Below are 25111 nucleotides of genomic sequence, written 5' to 3' on the forward strand. Positions count from 1 at the left end.
CATTAGTCTGCCTTCCTGAGTGTTTGGCTTTCAACCACTACTCCACCAACTTTTTTAATAGGTTTCTTCCAGATTTAATTTGCTGCAACAGTGAATTTTGTGTCTGGAAGTTATTTGATTTTAAAGCATATGTCACTCCAAGGCAGCCTGAGGGGGAGAAAACAGCAATTTAATACTGGCATACATCCCATTTCTAGGTTGCACCTAATTGTGGCAGATAATCAATGATTGGCCAACAATCCGACCATTGGATTACAAGAACAGGTGGGATCCTGTGTGAGCTTCGCTGATCCACACTTTACAACTTAACCACTAGCCTGCTTCTGTTCTTTGTAGTCCAGTGGAGTACTCCCTTAGGTAGGAAACTCAGTACTTGGGTCCTGAAAGGCATTCTGACCTTTTGGCTCGGAGTGCTAGAGGCTGTAGTATCGACTCCCCCCCCCCCCCCTCCTCTCCCTAGTTCGAGGTTGCCTCAATACTTGGTTGATTCTCTTGTGTTCCGCAATCATTTTAGAACTTTGCTTTAGTCATGTTCACTGTTTTTCTCTTTTATACTGATCGGTCAATCGGCACATGCATCAGTGGCCACCTACACTGGTCCTCGAGCGCCTCGATCGCACCAGTTTTTCAGGAGAACCACTGATGACCCAAATAACTCCCAGTAAGATCCACTTTATTCAAACTTAGTTTGTTAGCGCATATTGAAATTATAGAGTGCATTTGGTTTCTGAGGACTGGACTTGGAGTGACCTGACATAAGTGGTCTTCTCTTGCATTGACACTTTGCTGCTCAAAGCATTTAGTCTTCCGAGTTTGCTAAGTGCAGCTCCCAAGAACTCACCCCAACATGCCTTTTGATTCTGCTTCGGATGGTTAGTTTACTTTAAGTTTTGCGTTTCTTTGTCTTTACTCAACTCTTCGTTTTTACTGTGCTAAATACTTTGTGTACCACCCACAAAACAGTGTCTTACAAGCTGCTAATGGCGTAACTAACTAGCATGTCCAGAGTCACCGCCGAATGGTAGTCACTGAAATGTTATCAATGAAAGCTCTTTGAGTCCACAAACTCCATTTAATACTTTCTATTGTTTCTCCTAGAAATTAAGTGAAGAAGATTTAACAGAGCTGAAGGCATCTCTGGCAAGATTCTTCACGGAGGCAGAAGGGAAGGACAGCGGTGTGACCTCTCTTTACTATGCAAAAGAAGGCCAAAGGTGTGGTTGGTGTTCTTGTGAGTGGTTCTCTGTAGATCACTAAACAAATATTGTTCCATGCCACCCCTTGTGTACCCCACTCAATCTCAACATTTAATGGACAATGGATTTGTTTATAATTGGTGACTCCTAAAAAGGTGAATACTCTTGGATGGTGTTAATGAGTTACTTGATTCTTAAACTGTTAACTAAGAACAACCCTACTTTAACTAGCTCTACGGGCTAACCGGACACGTGGAATTGTCCTTAGCGCAATAGATGGAATGGTGCCTCACTGTTGCTTTACTTTTAACAATCCTTCTGGATTATCAGCGTGTCGTGGACATTACTCTCTGCAAAATCTAAACCTGACCATTTCAGAAAAGCAGGTGAAAATGTTTTACGGTTCATGTATGCACAGCTGTATTTGACCCCCACTTGTTGGTCTCTGTCTCACTTGTCAAAAACTAGAGCCAGTTGGACGAATAGCTCTCAGCCAAGATGGAGTGGCTAGTCTTAGATGTTTATTGTCTATGGAAACTCTAAATGCCAAGTTGAGCACCTTTGCTTAGAAAACAAATGTTACTCTGTACATGCAAGCATAGATGCGACCCAGGTAAGCGGCACCCACAGGCCAATTTTACTGCCTGTTTCCTGGCTACACCAAAGAGTAGGTTGTACAAATCTGGGCATTCAAAAAGTCAAATTTCAATGAGCTGCCACTCTGGTAACGAAAGGGTCAAACGCAAGACCTGTTAGTGGTGCCTTGCAGTAATGTGGAGTAACCTGAGATGGACAACAAAATGGAATCTAGAGTTCATAGAGACAGACCCAAGATGGCCCTTGCTTTGTGGTATTGGATGTTCAGAGGGGGATTTGTGTATTAAGATGGTCTGTACGTTGCTGTCTTGCTGGCGAGAGACTAACCTACAATGTCTATTCCTCATAGCTGTAAGATAATGAGACTGACCCAAGGACATTTTTACTCAGGATACTGAGGTGCAGACAGCCTAATTACTTGGGGAAGGGTGTTCACTGACCCAAGATGGCTGTTGATTCATAGTCGCGTGGTGCAGTCATGTAAAGCTCGTCGATCTGCACACACTACAAATTACCTCTGAAAATGTGATGCATGTTTTTCTAGTGCTTACTCTGCATATCTTCGTAGACCACTCTTTTGAAGCTGGTTGCCATTTCCCACACAATTGATCAGTCTTGAACATTATGACATAGAAATCCATGAGGATCCCTTCTGGAAAAAGACAGAGGAGGGACAATGAAAGACAGTTGTCTGTTTAAGGAAAATTCTGTTTTCCTTTCAATGCATGCATTGTTGTTGCGAGTGTTCACCCTTTGCATAGCACATCTTGGCCAATGATGCGCTGAGGCAGTCTGGGGTACATTGTTGCGGGACCTGGGCCTGGCATTGCAATACATAAACAGCACATTGTATAATCTAGGCAATTTTAATAGTATTGATGATGTAAAGATAATGGTCGGGACTAGCTGTGCATGGCCATTGTTAAGGTTGCAGTGAGTAACACATCAGTTGCATCTGAGCAGGACCCTGTCGGTCAGTTTAGTGATCCTGTCTGTCAGATGCATATCAGTGCAGATGTGGCCTGTGCATGATGGTTTGATGCAAGAAAACCTCCTAATGTCTTAAATGCTTTTAGGAATTTTTGGTGAGAGCCAAGAAACACTCTTGTGCAGTATAGTGTTTGGTAGATGTTCATTTGTATGCCTAATCTCCATCTGTGAGTCCCCCAGCACGTTTGAACCCTTTTCCACACTCCATTCTTTTAATCTGGTTTTGGGATCTTTATATTTTGTTGTATATCTTTTTCTTGGCGTCATGCTTTTCTCCACGTTTGTGGCGTCTCATTGCAGCACACAGCACTTTCTGTGCAGTGTTGCTGGGCGCTCTTTGAGCTGCCCTTTTTATTTTTCCTGTGATAAGTTATCAAGGGCAGTTGGACACTTTTGGTCTGACCTAACTCTTATTTTATGGCATCGGCACACCCCACTGTGTATGGAGTGCTGATGGGATACAATGTATCCCTTTTTCCACTTCTCCTGTAACCTTTTAATCACAGTAACCAATCCATCTGAGTGGCTGGTGGCAGTGGATTTCTACCAATTTTTCTGAAAGTTACACGCAGGCTTCTATTGCATCTGCTGTAAAGGGCACATGAGGCAGCATTGATCCAAAATGGGTCCGTCTTTTTTTGCCAACTCACAATGATGTGTTCTTTCTTGGTCATTCTTCTGCTGTGCAAGGTGGGGGAGGTCTTGGTTTCACTTTTTTCTTCAGCAGGATCCCTTTGTGAAGCCCACCCAAGGCGCCAGTGTGTCTGAGGACAGGAAACCGGGGAGGACTCCGAAACTCCACTGGTATTTGTCTTCTGCTGTGCATGCCTGGAACCAGTTCCAACTGGGAGTCTGGCTATCCTAAAAGGACAGCCACCACCCAGAGTTTGAATGGTGCATGGGTGCTGATTGGCTGGGTTCCTGGATAAAAGGCTTGGATCCTTGCGCTGAAGTTAAGCGGACCACTGGAACTGAAGAATCGACAAGGAAGAAGAGAGATGCCTGCAGCCACTTCCACATGACCGGAAATGCCTTCCGTCTCACTGCTGCTGTGCGACTGCTGCCCCTCCGCTCCTCTCCTTCCAAGTGTCAGGAGAGCCCCGAAGAGGATGAGACTCTCCCTTGACTGGTGGATCCAATCAGTCTGAAGACCTTCCAGGGCTGCAACCACCAATACCTTGGTAACTGTGGCCAATGTACAGTGCATCACCTTCCGAAGATCACATCCTCCTGAAACTTTGGAGTACTTCAAGGAACTCTAGAGGCCAGATTCTACTCCTTGAAGTCCCATCACCAGAGTGCTTGACTGAGAAAGCGAGACAAAACGACTGGGACAGTAACAGTTCTTCACTGGATCTTTGAAAAAGGGCGACAAAACCACAGGACTGAGAAGAATCTGTTGCTGAGAGGCTCTCAATTCGACTGCTGCAAGATCCATTCCAGTGTCCCTTCTTTCGTCTGCCTGACCAAGAATCCAGTCTGCTGCTGCATCATCGCAGGAGTTTCCTTCTGAATCCTCTTCTTCACATTGAAGATACTGTGAGACTCCTGGTAGAACCTACCTAGGGATGACATTTTAAACCCTTAGGCCACTGAAGTAAATGCGAGTCTTACCTGCTCTGTGGTGATGCAGAATTAATTATTTCCTGAAACAGTAATTCTGTGTTTTATTTATTTATTGTGCCTTTGTTAGACGCTTGTACAACAAGTAAATTGTGTTTCAAAGCGCCCACAGGGCAACAGGGAGGGTGTATATGGGATTGAAAACAGTTAACACTGGAGAATAAAGACAGATCTCCTGGGTCTTGTGAGCATTCAGAGCGTGCAAGTACAGAGAGGGGATGAGGGAGTGGGAGTAAGTGCTGGAGCGCCCATGCGCGTGAATGAGCAGCAGATGTAAGTGCCCAGTGTAGGAAGTGCTACGGAGCGTTCAGTTGCAATAAAGTGCAAGCTTTTTGTGGCATAGGCCAGTGGGTGCCAAGGCAAGTGCTGTGGGCAGGCGGAGGCTGAAGACAATTGGGTGTGGGAGGCAAGGGCCCTGAAGGGCACTGGTCACCAATCCCAGCAACTGTGGGGTTAGCAAAGGAGGAGGTGAAAATGAAAGTGTTGAGCAGCTTCAGGAATTTGAGATCCGGCTCAAGACGAAGGGGGAGGCTGTTCCATAAGAGGGAACCAGCTGAGGAAAGATCGGCCACCCAGCCCTCTGTTTAGCGAAGCGCTAAACAGTTTTATTTATTTATTGTTCATTTAATGCACATATACATGTGTCTCAAGGAGAAACAAGGCAAGAGGGTGTTGGGAGAGGGAAATGATCCTACAAGGCCTTGTACATTCGGATTGTGCAGATATTCATAACACTCTTAATACCTGTGATTAATTTTAAGCACGGATCCGGGATTCAAACCAGTGTTTCTCAGTGTGGTCTTGCTTCCAACACCCGAGCGTTGCCACTGAGCTATCCTCCCTTCAGGGTAGAAGAGGAACGTGGTGGTCTAGAGGGAGAGTATTTGGCAAAAGCAAGTTGCAGATAGCATGGTACCCAGCCCCAGACAGCCTTATGGATGTTGCAGAGGGATTTGAATTTGATCTTTGCTGCAACCGGGAGCCTGTGGAGAGTTTTTAAGGCAGGAGAGATGCGGTCCCTGGGCTTGAGGCCAAGGATAAGTCTTGCTGCCCTATTCTAGATTAGCTGGAGGGGTCGTGGGGAGTAAGAGTGTAGATTCAAGAGAAGGCTATTGCAAGAGTCTAGCCTAGGGAGAACCAGAGTGATAGGCAGAAACCTGTGCAGTTCCCTTTGGGAACACTGCAAAAGATTTAGGAGTACAGGTGTTAGCAGTAAACCCACTTGGTAGCAGTCTGTACCACCCAGATTTACCTGGTAGCTGTGGCTGAGCAGTCAGGCTTCCCTCAAGAAGAGTTAGGCAGTATGCAAAGTATAAACAATAGGCACTCGGACACAATAGCACACGCAAACACTGACCAGAGCTTTGGTATGAGAGTATATAATTATTTATTTAAAAACACTGTTTGAAACATTCCAGCACTCTTATTGTAAAACACTCTAAACACAAGTTACTATTATGATATATACACCCCTTATTCCTTATCAGACCAGTCTTAGTTAACACCATTTATTTCCAGACAGAGGTGAACGCTTAACTATAGATGGCACTCCAATAAGTTCATGAAGAAGGGAGGGAAAAAGACAGAATATGTGAAAATACACCACTCTAAGATTTAGAAACACTTTTAGCAAGGCAGAAGAGCAAAAGTCACTGGGGAGCCAAAGTCCATAGGCTGGGCCCACTCTTGGAGAGAGCAGAGCACAAATACGCCCAAGATCACACAGTTACACTAGGCTTTGAAAGTCTTGCAGAGAGTTTGAAAAGAGTTTAGAGAGGCTCAGAAAAATTTAGCCAGGGTGTCCCAGGCTAACGCAGGTTCGAAAGCCGGGGGCTAAAGCTACCCCGTACAGTTTGTGGCAAGGGAAGCCAGGCAGAACACGGTACTTTAAGTGGGAAGGATCCTCCAGCGGTGGCAGTTGTTCCTGGCAGCGGGTGCAAGTCTCGGCGTCGTCCAGAGGAAGAGAAGATCTCGACTTGGAGGAAAGATGAAGGTCGTTGTACTGCCAGGGAAGAAACCAGCCGCAGAGTTTTCCGGTTAAAGGTATTGCCATTTATTTTGCGGTCGTGGTAAAACGTGGTATTCCGGTTGCCGAGGTGCTTGGCACATGCAAAACGGCCACAAGATGCGTCGGGAAGGCGAAAAGACGGTGAACCTGGTTATCCCCACCAGTCAAAGGAAGAAGACTCTCCAGCGGGAGATCTCCTCTGTCGTTGGGAAAAGTGGTGAGACGGATCAGCAGGGCTCCACCGGTGGTGTCGTCGTAGCAGGTCGGCTCAGCTTCTGCCTCGTCGGATTCTTAGGTCCTGTGGCGACTTCTGAAGTTCCAGTCCCCAAAGCCCTGCTTTTATGCAGAAAACCCCCATTCACCCAGCGTAGCTGTCACTCAAACATGCTAAGTGGTGCAACTCAGGCAACTCAGTCCAGGGTGCCTAAATCCCCCTCCACCCCCCCCCCCCCCCAAGTACCCCAGACAGAGTGGCACCACTTTGGAGGGCTTCTGTGGAGAAGCTCACCAAAAAGTGGAACAAAGGGCTCGACTTGGGTCGGAGTCACAGAAGAGAACACAAATGCCATTTTAGAACCGAGTTTTGGCAAAAAATACCAACCGGAGAATTAATAATAATTAAATAAACCGGCGGTATGTTCAAGGCTATCATAATTAAATAAATAAAGATAGTAGCCTCGAACAATGGGAAAATCCCACCGAGAAATATTTGCGGCTGAATATAAAAAGTAGCATCCACTGCCACCAGCCAAAACTCGATCAGGGGGGATGGAGACGTGCCCCCTCGCCTAACCGACCCCGGGGCAATCGAATTGCCCTAGCCAGTACGTCCACAATATGATGGTTTGTACTGGTTCTGTTCAGATTTCAAGACTAAAAGTCAATGTTGTCTTTACATGCCCTGGGAGACAGTAGTCAGTCCCAGGGTATGGAGTCTATACTGGGGGGTCACTATGACAATCCTGTGTTACTGCACTGAGGGTGCTGTGTAACACACATCACAAAAACACATGAAGCCCTATGGAGTAAAAGACCCCATATCCCATTAAACACATCTAGAGTCAAAGGAACACACTCAAATCATGTCCAAGAGTGAGGGTAAAAAGAGTCTCACTCTTGGCAGGAGAAAAACAAAACCAAAAATCCAGCAAAGTTGCTGGGGGACTCACTAGGTTAGGAAATTCAGCCTAAACAGAGAATTCTCCCTAACACAGAGCTCTGTTAACATTGAGCTTCTGGGGTAAAGTAAGGTAAGGGAGAATGTCTTTGAAAAGAATGAGTTGAAAGTGTGACTTCTTGGCAAGGTCCTGAATGTGTGGCAGAAGGAGACAGGAGTTGAAGATGAATCCAAGATTTCTGGCTTCAGATGAGGGAGAAGGGGGAGAGCCCCTAGATGATGGGCAGAGAGAGGGGAAGAAAGAGGGAGCAGGGGTCCTAATAGGAAGAATCTCAGTCTTGCTGGCATTGAGGCACCAGGACTGGATGGCAGATAGGCAGTCCGGGATGAATGATAGAGGAAGTAAGAAAAGCGCCTACCTTGAATTGCTTCCAACTATTCTACAAGTGTGGGTTAAGTTTGAAAGGTAGCCCAACTTATAGGGGTATCCCATTATTATATGGGTACCCCTAATCACGCTCAAACCAGATTAAAGTTCACCCCTCTAGGGAATTAAGACCATGAGTCTTATCTTGCAAGGATAACAAGTTTAATCTTTTACAGAAAATGAGGTGAGGATTAGGGGGGGGTCAAAAAACTCTGCTCCCTGAGCGCCATTCTGTCCCCAACTGTTCCAAGCTCCTCCAGACTAGTGCCAGGCAGGAGCCTTGTAACCTGTTAACTTGCTTTAGGGACATTTCTGGAAATAGGCATGGCTCCATCCCACACTGTCCTATTTCCATACAAGAGATACTGCAGTCTTCCTTCCTCCCTGGCTGGCGATGTTGGTTTTAGGCCATACTACTTAACATACTGCTAGCCTATACAAGAATACATTGTAGCTTCATTTTTCATCATTTTCCTGTCATACTCTCCATACTTCACTCATTTGACTAATATTTTTATCTGTTCCTGTAATTCCCCTTAAAACCTTATTTTATGTTAGGCAAGATTGTTTGCAGTACCCTTTTGGGAGCACTACAACAACGCTGACCTCCCAACAATAGGAACCCAACCTTTTATATAAGTCTGTACTATACTGGTTGATGGTGTGATTGAGCAACCAGGCTTATCTCAAGAGGGGCAATGTGAGCTGTAGGGGAGTTGGAGATTCACAGTAAGTATTCAAATAAACTCTTGCACCCACGGTTTCTTGATTTAATCAATTATTAATTTAACAGTCAGTTTGAGTAAGCCTTCTTCAGAAGGGGCAATAAAACAGTAACGCACAAATACACTCCAGAATACACACACTGATATTCTTTAAATCAGCAAATACGCATTTGGGATGGCACACAGGCTCTTCCTACACCCTCGGGTGACTTAAATAACTAGGACACTGTGGACATGAATATATCGCTGTTGCATTTAGAGTAATCCTGAGGAGTATGTCAAAGAAAAGGATTATTAGAATAAAACGAGATCACACACATATTCTGAAGCAGGTAAGTACTTGTGAACCCCCCCCCCCCCAATGCAAAGTTAGTTCACCCTTTCCTGGAAGGAAGACCAAACAGTGTCGGAAGGAAGAGTCATTCAGGGAGCCAGGCTAGGTCAAAGTCAATTAGGCAAAAGTCTAGGTGAGCTGAAGCACTTCTTGCAGGGTGGTAAAAAGGCTTGCACAATGTTTTTTAGAAGTTTTTGTAGAAAAGAAGAAATGAAAGCAGGGCCACAAGATTATTAGGCTTGCAAGATAAAGAAGCTGATAGCAACTCTACAAGAACAACCAAGACAAGGCTCAACTGAGAACACGTGAGGCTACACAACAAAAGGCAAGTTCTCTTAGGCTGTACAGTACCTTCGGTTAGAAGAAAAGGGCTTTGGCTGGCTGCTGTTCCTGAGCAGCTCTGCAGATGGAGGACTCCTGCACTGCAACGGGACAGGCAGCGGCAGACCAACTTCTATTCAGTGGCACTTTTGCGATTTCAGCTCCTCACGTCTAAGCAAATAGCAACACTTGCACGCTTGGCGGCTGAGATGGGCTTTCCTTGCATCTTGGGTCCAGCACTCTTTTGACGTGTCTCAGGCTCGGTCAGCCCTGCTTCCTGGGAGTCTAGAGGACCTTCCTGGAGCTCTTGGCCAACTTAAAAGCAACGCACACAAACTGGTGTTCCCCTCCCTGGCTATTCGGTTCCAGCAGCAACTGCAGTGGAATTTCAACCAGCTCTGAGAGTATGTCCAGGTGGCTTACTTTGGAGTTGATTGGTCCCACCAACTCAAGGGGTCGAGGCAAACTGGTCCCACCAACTCAAGGGGTCGAGGCAAATTCAGAGCTTCAGCCCGGCAGCAGGGCTTCACCGTTGGGCAAACCAACGGTCCAGTAGTTGCTGCAGGCGTCTCTTCCAAGTTTTTCTTCGGATTCCTTCGTCCAGTGGTCAACTCTGCCTTCCAAGCCAAAAACCCTTGCCTTTTATGCAGGTTTCCCCCCATAGCTGTCAGTCACCCAGCAGGGTGGCTGTCCTTGACGGATAGTCAGCCAGCCAATCACCTAAGAGTGAATTTCTGTCTCCTAAGAGACAAAGCACAGGGAGTTTCAGGCACCTCCCTCGCTTCCTTCCCCTGCCAGACACCCTGTAGCCCGAGGCGGGCTACACTTCTGAAACCTGCCAAAGGCAAAATGAACAAAGGAACCAAACCTTGTTTGGCGCGCAGAGTAAATCTCAAAAAGGACCATTCCACAAAGAAATGGAAAAAAAAGACGACCGGGGCAAAAGCACATCATGGTAGTTAAAAGTAAACCACTGCCACCAGCCATTCATCGAGGAAAGGGTAACATAAAAATGTTACATGAGCAGCTAGACAAAGGGGATACTAAGTAACCCCTCCAGCACCCTTTTGTAAGATAGTGTGTGCTAGTTCTAGAAAGTTACAATGGAAGTAAAGTCAATTTCACTTTGGAAACAGTAGTTTATCCAAGAGGAGGTATTTAAACCTCTGGGAAATCTGGAAGACTTCCCTGTGTCACTACACTGAAGGTTCTGTGTGATACAATGTAAAGGATGATGCCTATGGAGTTTGTCAGACTCCACAACCAAAAGAAACGGAGTTCAAATCATATTTGAAATACATGAGCGAGTGGGAAAAGAAAGGGTCTCACTCTCGCCAAGTAAAAAAATTAAAAATCCAGCAAAGTTGCTGGGGGTATCGAAGGTAGAGGAATTAGCACATTTCTGAGAATTCTAACTAACATTTTCCATAATTCTGCATGTCGTGCATTGAGCATGTACAATCCCCTATTCTTGGTCTGCATAGGCTTTGACAGACCAACAGCTGTTTAGCCACTTTGTGTGCTCTGCCAGAGCTTAGCCTTAGTGATGCAACACTGCATGCTTTGCGATCCATTTGTAGCGCAGGCCACATTTCTTTTGGCACAGAACCTGCTGCTCTCTATGTGCTTTGAGAAAAACTAAATAGAATTTAATGTTTTATAAATGTATTCATCTAATGGTTATTTGCACTTTATATTTAAATCCTAACTATCTTCATTTACTGCCCCTCCTCCCCCCTGGACTCTTGTGGTACTCAAAAACAGTTATTTAAAAAAAAAAAGTCTTGCCTAATTCTAAAGCGCTTGGGAATGAAGGGGGCACTAGCTCCTTCCCATCATTCCCCCTTTTTGTTACTTCCACAGTAAAAAACTCATCCCACCCGACATATCTACAACCCCAGATACATTAGTTTGAGTTTCGCTGTTTATTGTATGGCAAGGTGTTTTAGATCCCCAAATTGATACCATCATCTTTGGACTATATGAACATAACATTGGAGACCCAATTAGCACACGCAGAAGAGGACCAAGAAGAATACAATAACAAGAACCAGTATTTTTACTGCTGCCCCTAGCCATGCCAGGACCCAATCAAAGGCAAGCGGTGGCGAATCTGTGTTCTGAAGTCCACCTTCTTTCTTCATTTGAACACCTGGATTGTGTACCGCCTCTGACGTGGGATAGTGACCCATACTTTGCATCCTCTGTGGGTATAAAAGTGCAGCAGCTGCTTGTAGCCCAGGAGCCAAAAAAGATGAAAAGGTCTCTGCTGAGCTAAAAACCCGATACTCATCAGGTATTCCTTTGAGCAGTGTGGAAGAGTCTCTTGAGACAGCGTGAGCTCTTCTTTCTTCCCCACCGTTGAAATCGCCCTTTTTCTGGCAGCATACCAAATCCTTGTTATCTGCAAGCTTCCTTCTGCTTCTTTAGGTGCTGGAGTGGCTGCCGACACCTTGACAGGCATTTATTAACATTTATAAAGCGCAAAGCATCCCGAAGGCATTGTGGCACTGTTACAAGACAACATGCTTAGTTACATAACGGGTCCTGGTCCCTGCGGCGAAATCCTTTAGGAGCAGATGAATAGCCCACCAGATCCCCCCCCCCCCCTCCCGAAGTCGGTTCTCTCAGCAGTCAATTGAACAACTCCTGAGTAAACCAGACCTGGGGGAAAAGAGGAAGTGGGGGAAATGCCAAACGGACAGGATTCCTTCTGCCGCCTCCTACTCCTGGGACACTGGAAACCCTGCAAATAATGCATTTCTGATTAATAATCCACTTTACACTTTCTGCAATGAAATGATAAATTACTTGCATAAACCCTTCTGTTGCCTGTCTGTCTCTGCTTCTAGCCTAGAGACACTTGCTGATTAGTGGGAAGATCCTATAGTTGCTCCCATGCAATGAGTTTAATGTTGCAAACCCCTGTGACTTATCTTTTTCTTTACAGTAAAACTTCCTTTAAAAACATATTTCACTTGTATCTCGTCAAATAAATGCTTTCCTCTAGACTTGCTCTTCAGAGTTCACACGGCTGAATTATAGGTAAAGCAACTTCTTTTAGAAATCTAGGAGTTTAACCTTCCTTTCCTTGTACTTATCTGTTTCTTCTGACTTTTGTTTTTTCAATTACCACTCTTGAAAAATCTCCGACTGGTCTTTCCTCTCAATGACTGCCTCGTTCTCGTCAGATCACATAGCTTGCTTCCTCACATCAGTTTTCTGTCATACATTGCTTTTCTTTCAATAGATTGAATCTGTATCATATTACTGTTCAAACTGATTCACATGCGCTTGCGCAAACCTACTGCTGCCATGCCTCTCAGACTTAGTGAAGAACTGCTTCCCTGTTCTGCTTTTCAAAAGGGTTGCCTCAGCTGTCTATTCATTCTCTGCCAATACGTGCCGCTCCGGAGGACCGCCAAATACTACCAACGCAACTCCCCTTGCCTTTCTATGCACGCAAGACATGTCGCAGGGTCCTTTTTATTCGAAGGCGAGATGATTTATTACGAAAACAACATTGCACTCTACAACATTGCAATGTTGTTGGTACGCGCATGAAGATTTCAAAAATGAACATTTGCTGGCGCAAGCTCGCAATTAACAACTGAGAATTCAATTATTTACAGTTTCTCTTTTCTAAGATGGATAGCGTTTATTACAACTTGCAGACAAACTTTAGATTCCTTTCCTCTAACTACTTTTTAATGCTGTTCATGCAATTAAACTCAGTTCCTTAGATTTAACATTGTTTCTTAAGCCAAACTTCAGTTTCTTTTCACTCAGTCACTGATCTGATTCAGTCTGTCTTTTCCAGATGAAGTTCCTCAAATAAGAGTCTTCTTTTCTCGAGTTCTTTAGTTTCTTGTGGAGCTCCTAAGCACTGTGACCTCTTCAAAGCTGATGTTGAATGAAAGGCAGTTTAGAACCTCTCCAGAGATTCCAAACGGCATCACTGTAGCATCACAATAGTTAGCAGCAAATCATTGCGAAGCAGGAAGTTAACCATCTTGGACTGGGAGAACTGCAGCTGACTAACATAAGGTCAAGGAAAAATCTATGAGCTTAACCCTAACTCCACCTACATTAATAAACTAAAGGCCTCAAAACCCAGGGACCTGACACAGAGTACAGGAATGTGGAGGAGGGGGGGCAGTGTTAGTTTAACAGTGTGGTTTTTAGAACTTTCCTGAAGGCTGGAAGGGAAGTCTCAGCTCCGAGTGTCTTGGGTAGGGAGTTCCTTCTCCTTTCATGTGTTCTTCCAGGATTACTAGTAGCACTGAGTGCAGGGTGGCCAGTGAATGCTTGCCCCTCCATGAGGGTGGGAGGTGCAAGTAGGCTTGTTGGCCACAAACCCAGTAGTAATCCATCACCGCTGCCGTACCTTTCATCATATCTGGGATCACAAGAGTGTGGTTGCACTGTGTGTTTGCGCCAACAGGAACTGTTCCTTCTTTGAGTCTATGGCTCTATGTATTCGCACTGCCTTCTTCATTGTTGCAATCCATGATGTGTCCGGACCATATTTGCGCACCCATAGTCTTTATTTGGGATATTGCTTCTCCGAGGTACTTGACAAGTCCATCTGCCGGGCACGTCTAAGTGGCGTGCTGCCATTTGTCGTTGCCATTTGAGTAAACTCCGAAGGAAAAATATGGTGCTTGTAAACACTGGCGGTATTTCATGTTGCCATTGCATAACGCTGGGTCTAGTTCAATGCTCCGCAACTGCACGCGGTGTGCCTGGAATGTGTCCTTTATCCCTGATAGTGCAAGATGTACCAGGCATTGTGCTTTTGTAATTGGGACTGGATGTGGAACTAAAACCTTAGGAGACCCTGATGCGTGCGGGATAAGTGCACACACGTAACAGCTTTCATTTATCACATTTCTTCCTGCAGTGTGCATATCAGAGTACCAGCTGTTCAATGTTTGTAAATGCTGGATGTCAGAAAATGGTGTCAAAATCCAACCTCTTGTATAAATCATACGTCATTCGTACTTCCCGTTGCATTCGTCTAAGAAAACTTGTTGGGGTGGCTGGCGAAAAAAGTGAGCCATTTTCCATTTCATTTTTATTATATAGTCATATTAGCATTATTTTCCAACTGTCTTCCCCCCGCTTTATATGGCCACCCCATATAACACATACCTTGATCCACTCCAACCAGTATCCTACAAAACAATATAATACTTAATATAATATATAAAACTTGATATAATATATAATGTAAAACTGTATAATTTCTAGAACAAATGACATTCTTATCATTATCCCTACATAACAGGTTTGCAGAGGGAGGGAGGGAGGGATGGAGAGAGGGAGAGTGAATTCAAAAATAAAAAACAAGAAAAAAAGAGTAAAATCGGGCATGTGCCACTGCACCCCACCCTGGCATGGATATTTTATTTTACTCGGAGCTTTGCCTTGTCTCAGGTGCTCTTCGTACATCCGAGAGATGCACCCAATATCCAACTCCTTCATATGGACGGTGAGTGGAGTACAGAACACCGCCTCATATGGACCTCCAAACCTGAGGCTAAACAGTTCCCCAGGTAATAATGATCCAGTTGTAATATGGTCAGTGCCGTGTATGGAACTATGGTCTTGCTTTCTACAGGGGTGATCACTAGTTCTCCCCTCCCCCCCCATACCCCTTACCGTGCCCTACTACCGCCCCTATGTGCCTCTGTCCCGTGACCTGGTCAACTATATATGACGCATCAACATAAGTATGTCTCCTTCCGTCAATGCATGAGCCGTTCATCAGAGTGGGAAAATAAATAAAACTCCTGTGTATAATCCGGAGTTGCTAAAACAGGGGCAGTGCAAATATCATCTTTTAAGTCCTCCAAAATGTCTAGTAATTTCTTCTGTCCATTCCAATTTACTTTGCCGTCTGTCCTTCCTTGTAACAGGGGCCTTGTGTAGACTACATAGACTATGATCCATGCCCTGCAATAATTACATAAGCCCAAAAAACTGCTACATTTCCTTCACAGTATTGGGCCTAAGGGTGGCATGCACTGCCGCTGTCCTATTTGGTAATATTTTTTTCCCGTTTGCAAAAATGAGTTGTCTCCCAAGAATAGTGCCTCCTGTTGGCAGTATTGTCTGCCTTGTACCCTTTGTGAGCCGGCAATTGCAATAATGCAACAGAATCCCTCCTGCACTGTTGTTCTTTTTCCCCACATACCAACCGATCATCCACGTACTGGATGATTGTGCTAGGCACCTGACTTCAGTGTAATCTGAACTGGGGTCACATCTCTCAGTAACCCAACATCATGTGGATTACCAGGCCATAATTGTGCTGGCACATATCACATGTCCTCCTAAAAAAAAATACTGGTCACCACTGCCATCAGGAGTCACTGTACCTTCCTATACTGCACTGTGATCTCACAGGGGATTCAGATTTCCCAAATCTCCCCATTTTGCTCACTGTCCTCAAATAACTCAAGTATTTCCTTTAATTGTACTATACATACCGTATGCCACTTGCACCCGTCCTGGCCTGTTCCAATCACGACTACTTTTTAAAAAAGCATTATTTATTTATTTTGTCTGACACTATTAGTCCTGTCAAATCTAATGACAATATTGTAGCTGTCGCCATCTCGGGTGGCACCATGGATTGGAAAATAAAGCTGTGGGCACTCGCCAACATTTTTTGTCACAATTTGTGGCACTGCTTTTACTAATAGTTTTATACCATAGGATCCCCATGGACCACAGGATCCCCATGGACTACTGACTCCCTTGTCATTGCATTGATTACTACCATTGCTCGAGCTACACACATCCCTGGAGTGGAACACACTAGCCCTTGATCTGTGAATGATATAGTTGCGTTTAGTTTACTGAGAAGATCCCTGCCAAAAAGTGGGGGCTCGTACTACCATCATTCCCGCTTTTATAGCCAGCTCCTCCGTGCACGGAACCGTAGAAATAGCCCCAGAGTCCATGTGTGTTAAGAGTTTTACCAGATAATGGAAATCTACCATAACTATAAATTGCCTGTTTCCTCCTCCACCAAGGGCTCCTCTTCAGGGTGTGCAGTGTCAATAGTATTGGACACGCGAGTGTTCTCTGTGAGCTGTCCTAATCAGAATATGTATTTGTCCCGGATACTGAAAAAGGGCTGCCCCCCGCCTTTGCAACCACTTGGAATGGGGCACCTGTCCCCCCACCCCCTGCCATCCTGTTAACTGTGTTCCCCTACCCTGCTGTATTTGTTGCCCTTGCCGGTCAGCCCCATAAGGGAACTAATTTTGACCTCCTTGCCCAAATTGCTATTGTCCCATTCCTTGAGGCCCTTGGAATCCCTGCACTGGAGGTGATGTCCACTAATTAAATCTAATTCCAAGCCTGTTCCTGCATTCCTTTGTGAAATGCCCCATCTCCTGCAACGCCAGCCTTGTGATGTTCCCAAACCTCCTCCCTGAGGCCCTATTCACCCACCACCCCCCCCCCCCCCCAAGCCTCCTGCTCTTGCTCCTCGAAATCCTCCTCTTCCCCTTGGTGCTCCTTCATACTGCCACTGTGGGTTGGGGTACCGTTTCCCCCCTCCCCCACCCAATTGTCCATGTCCTCCTTTGCCCCATATTGCTGCAATTGTGGCATTCACAATTTGTTGAGTGTCTCCTGTCCTTTCCCCCTGAGCCGGTGCCGTCACCGGTGCTTGGACGACAACCTTATTTAGTTTCTTTTCCACTAATTTTGCCTCGTCCTTTTGCCGCTTCTGGGCTGTCTCCCTGTCACGCTCCTTGATTCGCTTACAATGGTGGACTATTATACTTTGTATCCCTGCCCACCCTTTGGCTTCAATTCCCATAATTGTATCTAGTGCCTTCTGGACCTCTTTTGGTAATCCCCCTCTTTACGATAAAATAGAAAAATTGTACTGTCTCAACTCTCCACATTTCCTGTAACTTAAGAATAAAACTAATTGTGTCCTCATCACCCATTTTGCACTGCATTAAAGAATGCAAGTCAGGGTATCTGGGTACATCCTTTGTAAGGCATCCTATACCCTTGCCCTTAACCTCCATTAAAGGCTGCTCCATCATTTTGATAATCTGCCAGTCTTACCCCAGAGTATCCCGCCCTTGCTCAGATGTCCCCAACTTTGGTGACCAGTAAACTCTTACAATCTCCTAGTGCTAAGGCTACCCCTGCTGCTTGTTTTTCAAATTCAGATTCATTTACTAGCTTCGGCTATAAGCTGGGGGGAGCTTTAATCAAATTATTTTTGTCCATTTGAGGCGTGGCACATAATGTGTTGTCCCTACTCCTTTATGTATAAGAGGCATCTGCATATCTATTTTGTTTTCTCCCCTTTAGTATTCTTCTGATCTTGTACTACCACCATTAAATCTGGTCTATGTCTTGGTCTGTCACTCTTCACTGCCTCTTGTGGCAGGGACGGGTTGCCCGCCACCTCCTCTCCTTGATCTCCTTCTTGCCCTGCCTCTTCATTATTTCTACCACCTTCATCTTCCCCTCCAATTTCCCTTGCTTGTTCTACTTCTTGTCCCAGGACCGTCCATACCCTCTCCCCATCATTTTGTAGTGCCCCCAGGGTTGAATCTAAACAAATCTTCTGACTTCCAATCCCCTATTTTCTGCACCAGTACCCTTATTTCTGGTGATACGTCTTCAGTTTCTTGTAACCTGACTAACCTTTCCCGCAATGCTATTACTCTTTGTGTGTCTACTAGTGGACCCTCTGGGTACACCAATGCTGAGGCATATCATCGCTTGTGTTTCCCTTCCCGCCAATGGCTAATCCTGTTGACGCCCTCTCTACCACTGGAGGTGCTTGGACCGGGTTTGTATACCCGACTGCAGGTTTAGACGTTACAGGGTATATCCCCCTAAATTGTATCTCTTTTTCACCTTCCTGATCATCCATGTCCTAATTCCCAGAGATCTAAAATCCTTTTTTGGAACTTATTTCCTTCATATTTTGCTGCTAAAAAGGAGGACTTTTTTTTTTTTAATTTTTTTATTATTTTTTTTTTCCTAGCCTATTTCTGTTATGGGAGCCCTGCTCTGGCCAGGAGCAGGACATCCCTCCCCCACCCTTCCCCCGCACCGCCTTTGTTTCTACTATACATTATTTATTCCGTCACAATACAGTAGCAGAACCCTATGCATGGGCTTTCTTCCCCCATAATGTTGCGTACATCCCTAATGCCTCACTTAGACCTTACTATTATGCTGCGCACTCTGCTGCGCGTTACACAAAAATACAGATCAACCCACTTTCCTCCACCCCTTTTTATTTTTTTTCCCACTTCGATTTCACCCACACACGACTCCTCATCCACCTTCCTTCCTTTTTTACGACAAAAGACAGCAAGAGAAAATAATACAAAAAATAATTGGTCAAAATCCAGGCCCATTCCTTATACCAAGCCACTACTGTTTTTCCTTATCTCCTTTTGTAATGCCACCTTCCCAGCTTAATACGCTGAGGATCCCATTGCTTTTACCATTATAAAAGAATAATGCGTGTTACTAACTTTTCAACCTGTTATGGCTGAGGATCCCTTACTTGAAATGTGGACAACACACTGTGCACACCTTGATTTGGACGATTTTATTACATATAGGTTGTATATTTTTATATATATCTAGAGATATTAAACAAAGTAAAGGTGCGAGGGAGAGGTGCTCAGCCTTGGTACCTAGGCTGGAGATAGAGGACAAAAGAGAGTGTTTTCCTATTAGTGTGCAGGGGACGAAGCTTTCCTATCTAAAAGGCCAAAGCCTAATGGTGATTAGAGAATCGTTAAAGATGGAAAGTCTTTTAAAGGCATTTCAGATATATATTCAAAATTTCACTAAATAATTAAATTTTGACAACTTGAAGGATAAATTCAAAAGCAAGACGATTTATTATTCATACAAGATGGTAGGCCCAACGCGTTTCGAGTAGCAAACAACTCTTCATCAGGGGCATTTTTTCTTTAAGAATAACATTTCTATAAAGAAAAGAAACATTTTAAATTTAAACAATATAATATTTTTAGTCAATAAGCAATTTCGAAAGCAACAATTTCAAAACAACCTCAATTCAAGGACATCTCTGAGATACATGTCAACACACAGATCCTGGACTTTGAATCAAATTAAGTTTTAAAGTTTTTGTCAATTTTTGATAACGGTTTCACTCTAAAGGCTGTTAGACACTCTAAAACAATTAAGTCCATTTGAATTATGCACTGTACACTTTAAGTCCAGGATCTGTGTGTTAAGAGTCTTAACTTGCAAGGATAACACGTTTAATCTTTTACAGACCATGAGGATGGGGGGCAAAAAACTCTGCTCCCTGAATTGAATTCTGTCCCCAACCGTTCCAAGCTCCTCCAGACTGGTGCCAGGCAGGAGCCTTATGTACTGTTTGCTGTAGTGGCATTTCTGGAAATGGACATGCTCCATCCCACCCTGTCCTGTTCATACAAGGAATACTCCAGCCTTCCTTCCTCCATGGCCGGCTATGTTTGTTTTAGGACATACTACTTGACCTACTGCTAGCCCATGCAAGAATACATTGTAGCTTCATTGGACATCATTTTACTATATTATGAATATTTATATATAAACACGTTTTCCCGTCATACTCTCCATGCTTCACTCATTTGACTAAAATTTTATCTGGTCCTGTAATTCCCCTTAACCTTATTTTCCATAATTCTGCATGCCGTGCATTGAGCATGTATAATGCCCTATTCTTAGTTTGCATTGGCTTTTGACAGACAGCCAACAGCTGCTCTGCCTTTTCGTGTGCTCTGCCAAAGCTTAGCCTCAGTGACACAACACTGCATGCTCTGCGATCCATTTTTAGCACAGACCACATTCCTTTTTGCATGGAGCCGGCTGCTCTCTATGTGCTTTGAGAAAAACTAAATAGAATTTAACATTTTACAAATGTATTCAGCTAAAAGTTATTTGCACCTTTTTTATATTTAAATACAAACTACCTTCATTTAGTGCCCCTCCTCCCCCCAGGACTCTTGTAGTGCTTAAAACAGTTAAAAAGGTCTTGCCTAATTCTAAAGCGCTTGGGAATGAAGGAATGTGTTAGCTCCTTCCCAATAAGTTATTTTACTCACCAGTATTATCTTTCTGTGATTGATGGTTGTTGAATGCTTTTGCTAACCTGAAGAAACTCTCCCTTACCTGAATTGTAACGTAAGGTTTAACATTAAAGTGAGTTACAACTGCAAAAGTCTTACTGTATAGAATTACCTGAATTGATAAGTGAGCACATTGTCTAGTGCGTTTTATAAATGTGTGCAAGTGTCTTCTTGGCTGTGCATGCGCAAAGGTCTTTGTACTCTACCACCGCCCTACTCACTCCTAAGAAAAGCATGGCTGCTCAGCTATAGCTACCAAACCTTTTGGGTAGTTCCAGCCTAAATCTAAGAATTGGAGAGTCTTCTACAGTCCTACAGGTGGACTTTAGTAAAACTCCCACAAATGCACACATCCAAATATATTGAGCGAGGTCAAACAGCCTAGCGATCTAGTCTGTGCCTCTCGCAGCCTGTTGAAACACCATAGAGAAGGCTTATTCTACAATCCATCTTGTCTGTCATAGGTCATGTCCTTCACCAATTGTGCCTTCACTTCTACAGCCGGAGGGTAGCCCCATAAATGTATTGCCTTCCTGTTAAAAATGTAATTCTGTTACTTCTGAGCTTCCTCCGTCTTTTCTGGTGGACACTTGTGCTAGGGCTGCTCTTCTGCTGCAAATAATTTAACCCTTCACTATTTATTCTCCTCCCCTGTTAATGGCCTCTATAGGAAATCGCCCAATGATGAGGATGTCTCTTCACGACTGGAACATGTGGCTGGCATGACGTGCATAAAAGAAGACCTTCTCGGCCTCCACTTCCAAATTTCCCCTCAAGCCTTTTTCCAGGTGGGTCCCACCACTGTAGGAGGAAGGTGTGGTTCCTGCTTGCATCTGAATGGTCTGGGACAATTCTCTCTTCCATGTTCATTTTGTATTTCATTTCAAATGTTCACTGCAGTCATTTATTGTTCCTTTCACCATGTGAAATAATCAAATCCACGAGTACCTGCATTCCAAACCATGGATCCTAATTGCTGACATTTTGCAAAGCATTGTGCCGGTTTTGTGATGTAGGAGAACATTTTGCATGCCAATCCCTGCGATTGTTGCTGCTTTCTTTACCTGTTTTATACTGTCTCTCTTAATAACCTAAAACACATGTGCATGGAAATTCAGCTGATCATTTTGGTCACTGGCATGTGCCACTTGATGGTTTGTGATGTGTGCCTCAGCTTCACCAGTGAGGTATAGCATGAGTCTCTAGGCCCAGGACCAGGGGGAAACCTTTCCAATCATGCTCGAACCTGTGGTGGCTAGAGACTCGAGCTTTACCTCACTGATGAGGCTCAATATGGCCGAAATGTGCCTGTTGTGTCCATCTCTCTGGAGCATTGGGAACATACCCTATCAATGCAGCACCAAACGGCTGCCTTTTGATGGGACAGTCTCCTAACTTGCATAATGTTGAACCCCTTCTGAAATGCCACAATCTGCACAAATACAGTACAAACTTCCCCAAAGGCTGTCGTGGCTTAGAAGCATTACCTCAAGTATGTCCAAGTTTTATTTTGCAAGTGCTAATGCCCGTCTTTTCTATCATGATGAAGTCTGCAGGCTCCCAGTTTCATAGTAAGGTTGTACATCTATGTTGGGTCCCCTCCTTCTCCTGTAAATAAATTGTTTTATGTGTCCAAACCCCATAGGTGAATACCGAGGCGGCCGAGGTACTGTACTCCACAATAGGAGAGTGGGCCCAGCTCACCCCAGAGAGCACTGTGCTCGATGTCTGCTGTGGCACAGGCACGATCGGCATTTCAGTGGCAAAGGTGAGAGGAACATTACATAGCAAATCTGGGAACCTGTTAAATGTCTTCATGCAACCCAAGCAGGACCTTTCTGGACACTTGCCATTAGACAACAAGTAAAGCAACTGTTATATAAGTCCTTCACAGTAGATGCCAACCTTTGCGCAAATGGCCTTGCTCGTGTGCTGATTAGGGAGGATACAATACTAATCCTAAACTCCATTTGATTTTCTTTCAGTTCCACACTGCTTTTTTCTTTGTGGGTTAGCAGATGTGATGTACAATGCTGTGGCACATATATTGTTTAAATGTCATAATAGCGCTGTAGAGACTAGATTGAAAAGTTCTGTCCTCCATCACCCTCTTTCCTTTTCCTACTACGTCAAATCCTTCCTGCTTTTCCACTTGATTCATCTTTATCCCCCTCATCCTACTTTTCTAGACCACACAGTTTCTGCCTCATTTTTCATGCTCTCCTTATTTCCTGTGCCTTCTCAATTCTCATTTTCCCTAGCTAATTCTTCTTCCTCAGTATTTCTACCTCCTTTTCTTCCACTGTCTCACACTCTTTAGTCTTCCTTTTTTCTCTCCCTCCCATGCTTTCTCCACAATAACTTTCTCGCTCTTCTGCCCAGTTTTGCTTTCTTTTCTACTTTTCCTTCTCCACATCTTACCCAACTCCCTTTTCCTCCTGATTGTTTTTCCTTCAACAAAGCTTTTCTCTCAAGATTTCCCTCACACTTTTAACTGGATGTTCTTTCTCTCCCTCCCTCCCTCCCTCCCATCTCGCTCTCATATACATTCTCAAAACCTCCCTATTGCTCTCATTTTTCACATCCTTAGTTATCTCTGTCTCACTATGCCTTCTAGGATGAGACAACCATCCAATTACATAAATGTAGGCTGGTAAGAATGCGCGTATACCCATCTGCCCTCCCACTGTTTCATGAATGTCACGGGGGACTTGCACAAACCTTTGTGTCACATGCACTTCCCATCAATCACAGGCAACCACACGCTTCTCATGCTCTCCTTGCAAGCACAGTGCTACCCCTTCACCTCTGTCATAATAGTGACGTACATCTTCTATAGTTACCTCAAAATGCTGCCCCTCACTGAACCATTAGAACCTAATAAGTACTAAATACTACTGTGAAAATAAAGTGCTCATTCAGCAAGAGTAACAGGCTATCAAATGCAAGCAGATTCTTTGATCAGATTTTCTGAAGCCGCTTTTGAGACGTTTCCAATTTCTCCTTTTCTGCCCATAGAAAGTTAAGAAAGTGATTGGAATTGAGCTTTGCCAGGAAGCGGTGGAAGATGCTAAAGTGAACGCTAAAATCAATGGTGAGTGAGAGGGAAAGAATCCATGTCGAGGGACTTTGAGTGGCACTTTAGTGTAATATCGTCCTCTCTAGCTGTTGCTAGAAGACCTTGGCAGACCAGAGCACCCACCCACCTCACCATCCCTCTACGATGGCCCAACTCCAGTTACAAAAACACAAACCACATACTGAGTCAACCTATTCCTAGCCTCAGCACCTTTCTACTCTGCATCGTATGTCAATGGGCCTCGGCCATGGCTGGTGTGCGTTACATTAGTCGCCACACCAATTGTGAACCACATTTCTCATTTTGATATGTTTGCTAAGTGAATTATAACAGATTCAAGAGTGTTTAAATACTTTCATGTATTGCCATGGTCTAACTGATCATCCAAAAGCTTTTTGAAGAATCATCCGTCAGTGCCTGTCCTGCATTGCTTATGGTTGCTAGGTCTGTTGTCAAGCCATAAATCGGGCACATGCAAAAGTTGATGCTTTGATGCCAGGCCGCCACGTTTTCACTTTGACAGAATGTTGTGCTTTTAAGAAAAGTATTCTTTCTTCATGGAAGAACACTTTTCTATTTTTGCATGCACCTCAGAATCTGGCCATGACGTGTTGCTGACATCTACTGCACACTTTCCCTCATAATGAAAGCATTTCTCAGTCGGCAGCACCATTTTACTTATTTAATGAATGGTCAAGGGCGCTTTCGTAGGTGAGTAAAGTGGCTTTCGTTTTAGAAATTCACACAATGTAACTGGTGCTGGCCACATAAAGAGAGTGTATCAGCTTTTATAGCTCGAGAGCACGACCTCTCCCCTCCAATTTGTACCCCCATCTCAGAATGCTGGGGCTGAAAACTGGAGGGTAGCATGTTGCCTTTCTACACCAATTTTATCCTGAGCTCAGAATCGGGCCCTTTCCGAAATCCTAGCTATCTAAATAAAAATAAAACAAAACTATTCTACAGCTGATGGCTATATACTTTTGAGAGAGAATTTTGTTATTTACACTCCTGAAAACCTAACAAAAAAATGTGATAAGTGTGCTACCCACAATCAACACTTGGTTTCCTCCCTATTGCATCTCCAGAACCCCTCCTCCCCAACCCACTATTAGCCTTAACATAGAGGTCCAGTGTTCTATATGTTTTTAGGTTTCCTACAGCTGTCGCACATCTTTCCCGATGGACTGATGTCTCTTGTGTGAATGTGTTTTTCATTTCTTCCCTTTTTTCTCCTGGCTCAAAATAAATGGTGTACTTATGCATTTTGCCCCCAAAGTCATTACGCAGATGTCGGCCCCTGAATTCTACCTACTTATCTGCACTGCTTATTTGATGTGTGCAGTGGCATCCATAGTGTGTGCTCGGTCATACGTTTCCTGGCATTAAAGTTGGAAGGAAATCTATTTGTTTACAGGATTATCTCCGTTCAAACAAGGTATAGATTCCAATGAAAAAGTCTATTTAGAAATTACAAACACATTTTCGCTTGATTTACGTTATTTTTTACTGTTATTTTGTTTTTTATTTTTAAACTCGGTCCT

At 44.2% G+C, this 25111-nt stretch overlaps 1 protein-coding gene across 1 annotated transcript in view; it reads left to right on the forward strand.

Moving 5' to 3' along the window:
- The window catches only part of TRMT2A (tRNA methyltransferase 2 homolog A), a 146096-nt gene that overhangs the window by 56937 nt on the left and 64048 nt on the right, over positions 1–25111 (forward strand). The window contains 4 exon segments of the mRNA XM_069620018.1: positions 1099–1214; positions 21159–21276; positions 22134–22256; positions 23507–23582. Of these exon segments, the coding sequence (XP_069476119.1) occupies positions 1099–1214; positions 21159–21276; positions 22134–22256; positions 23507–23582 (433 nt within the window).

The sequence above is a fragment of the Ambystoma mexicanum genome, chromosome 10, assembly GCF_040938575.1.
Source record: "Ambystoma mexicanum isolate Mex_15411 chromosome 10, UKY_AmexF1_1, whole genome shotgun sequence".
Classification (NCBI taxonomy): Eukaryota; Metazoa; Chordata; class Amphibia; order Caudata; family Ambystomatidae; genus Ambystoma; species Ambystoma mexicanum.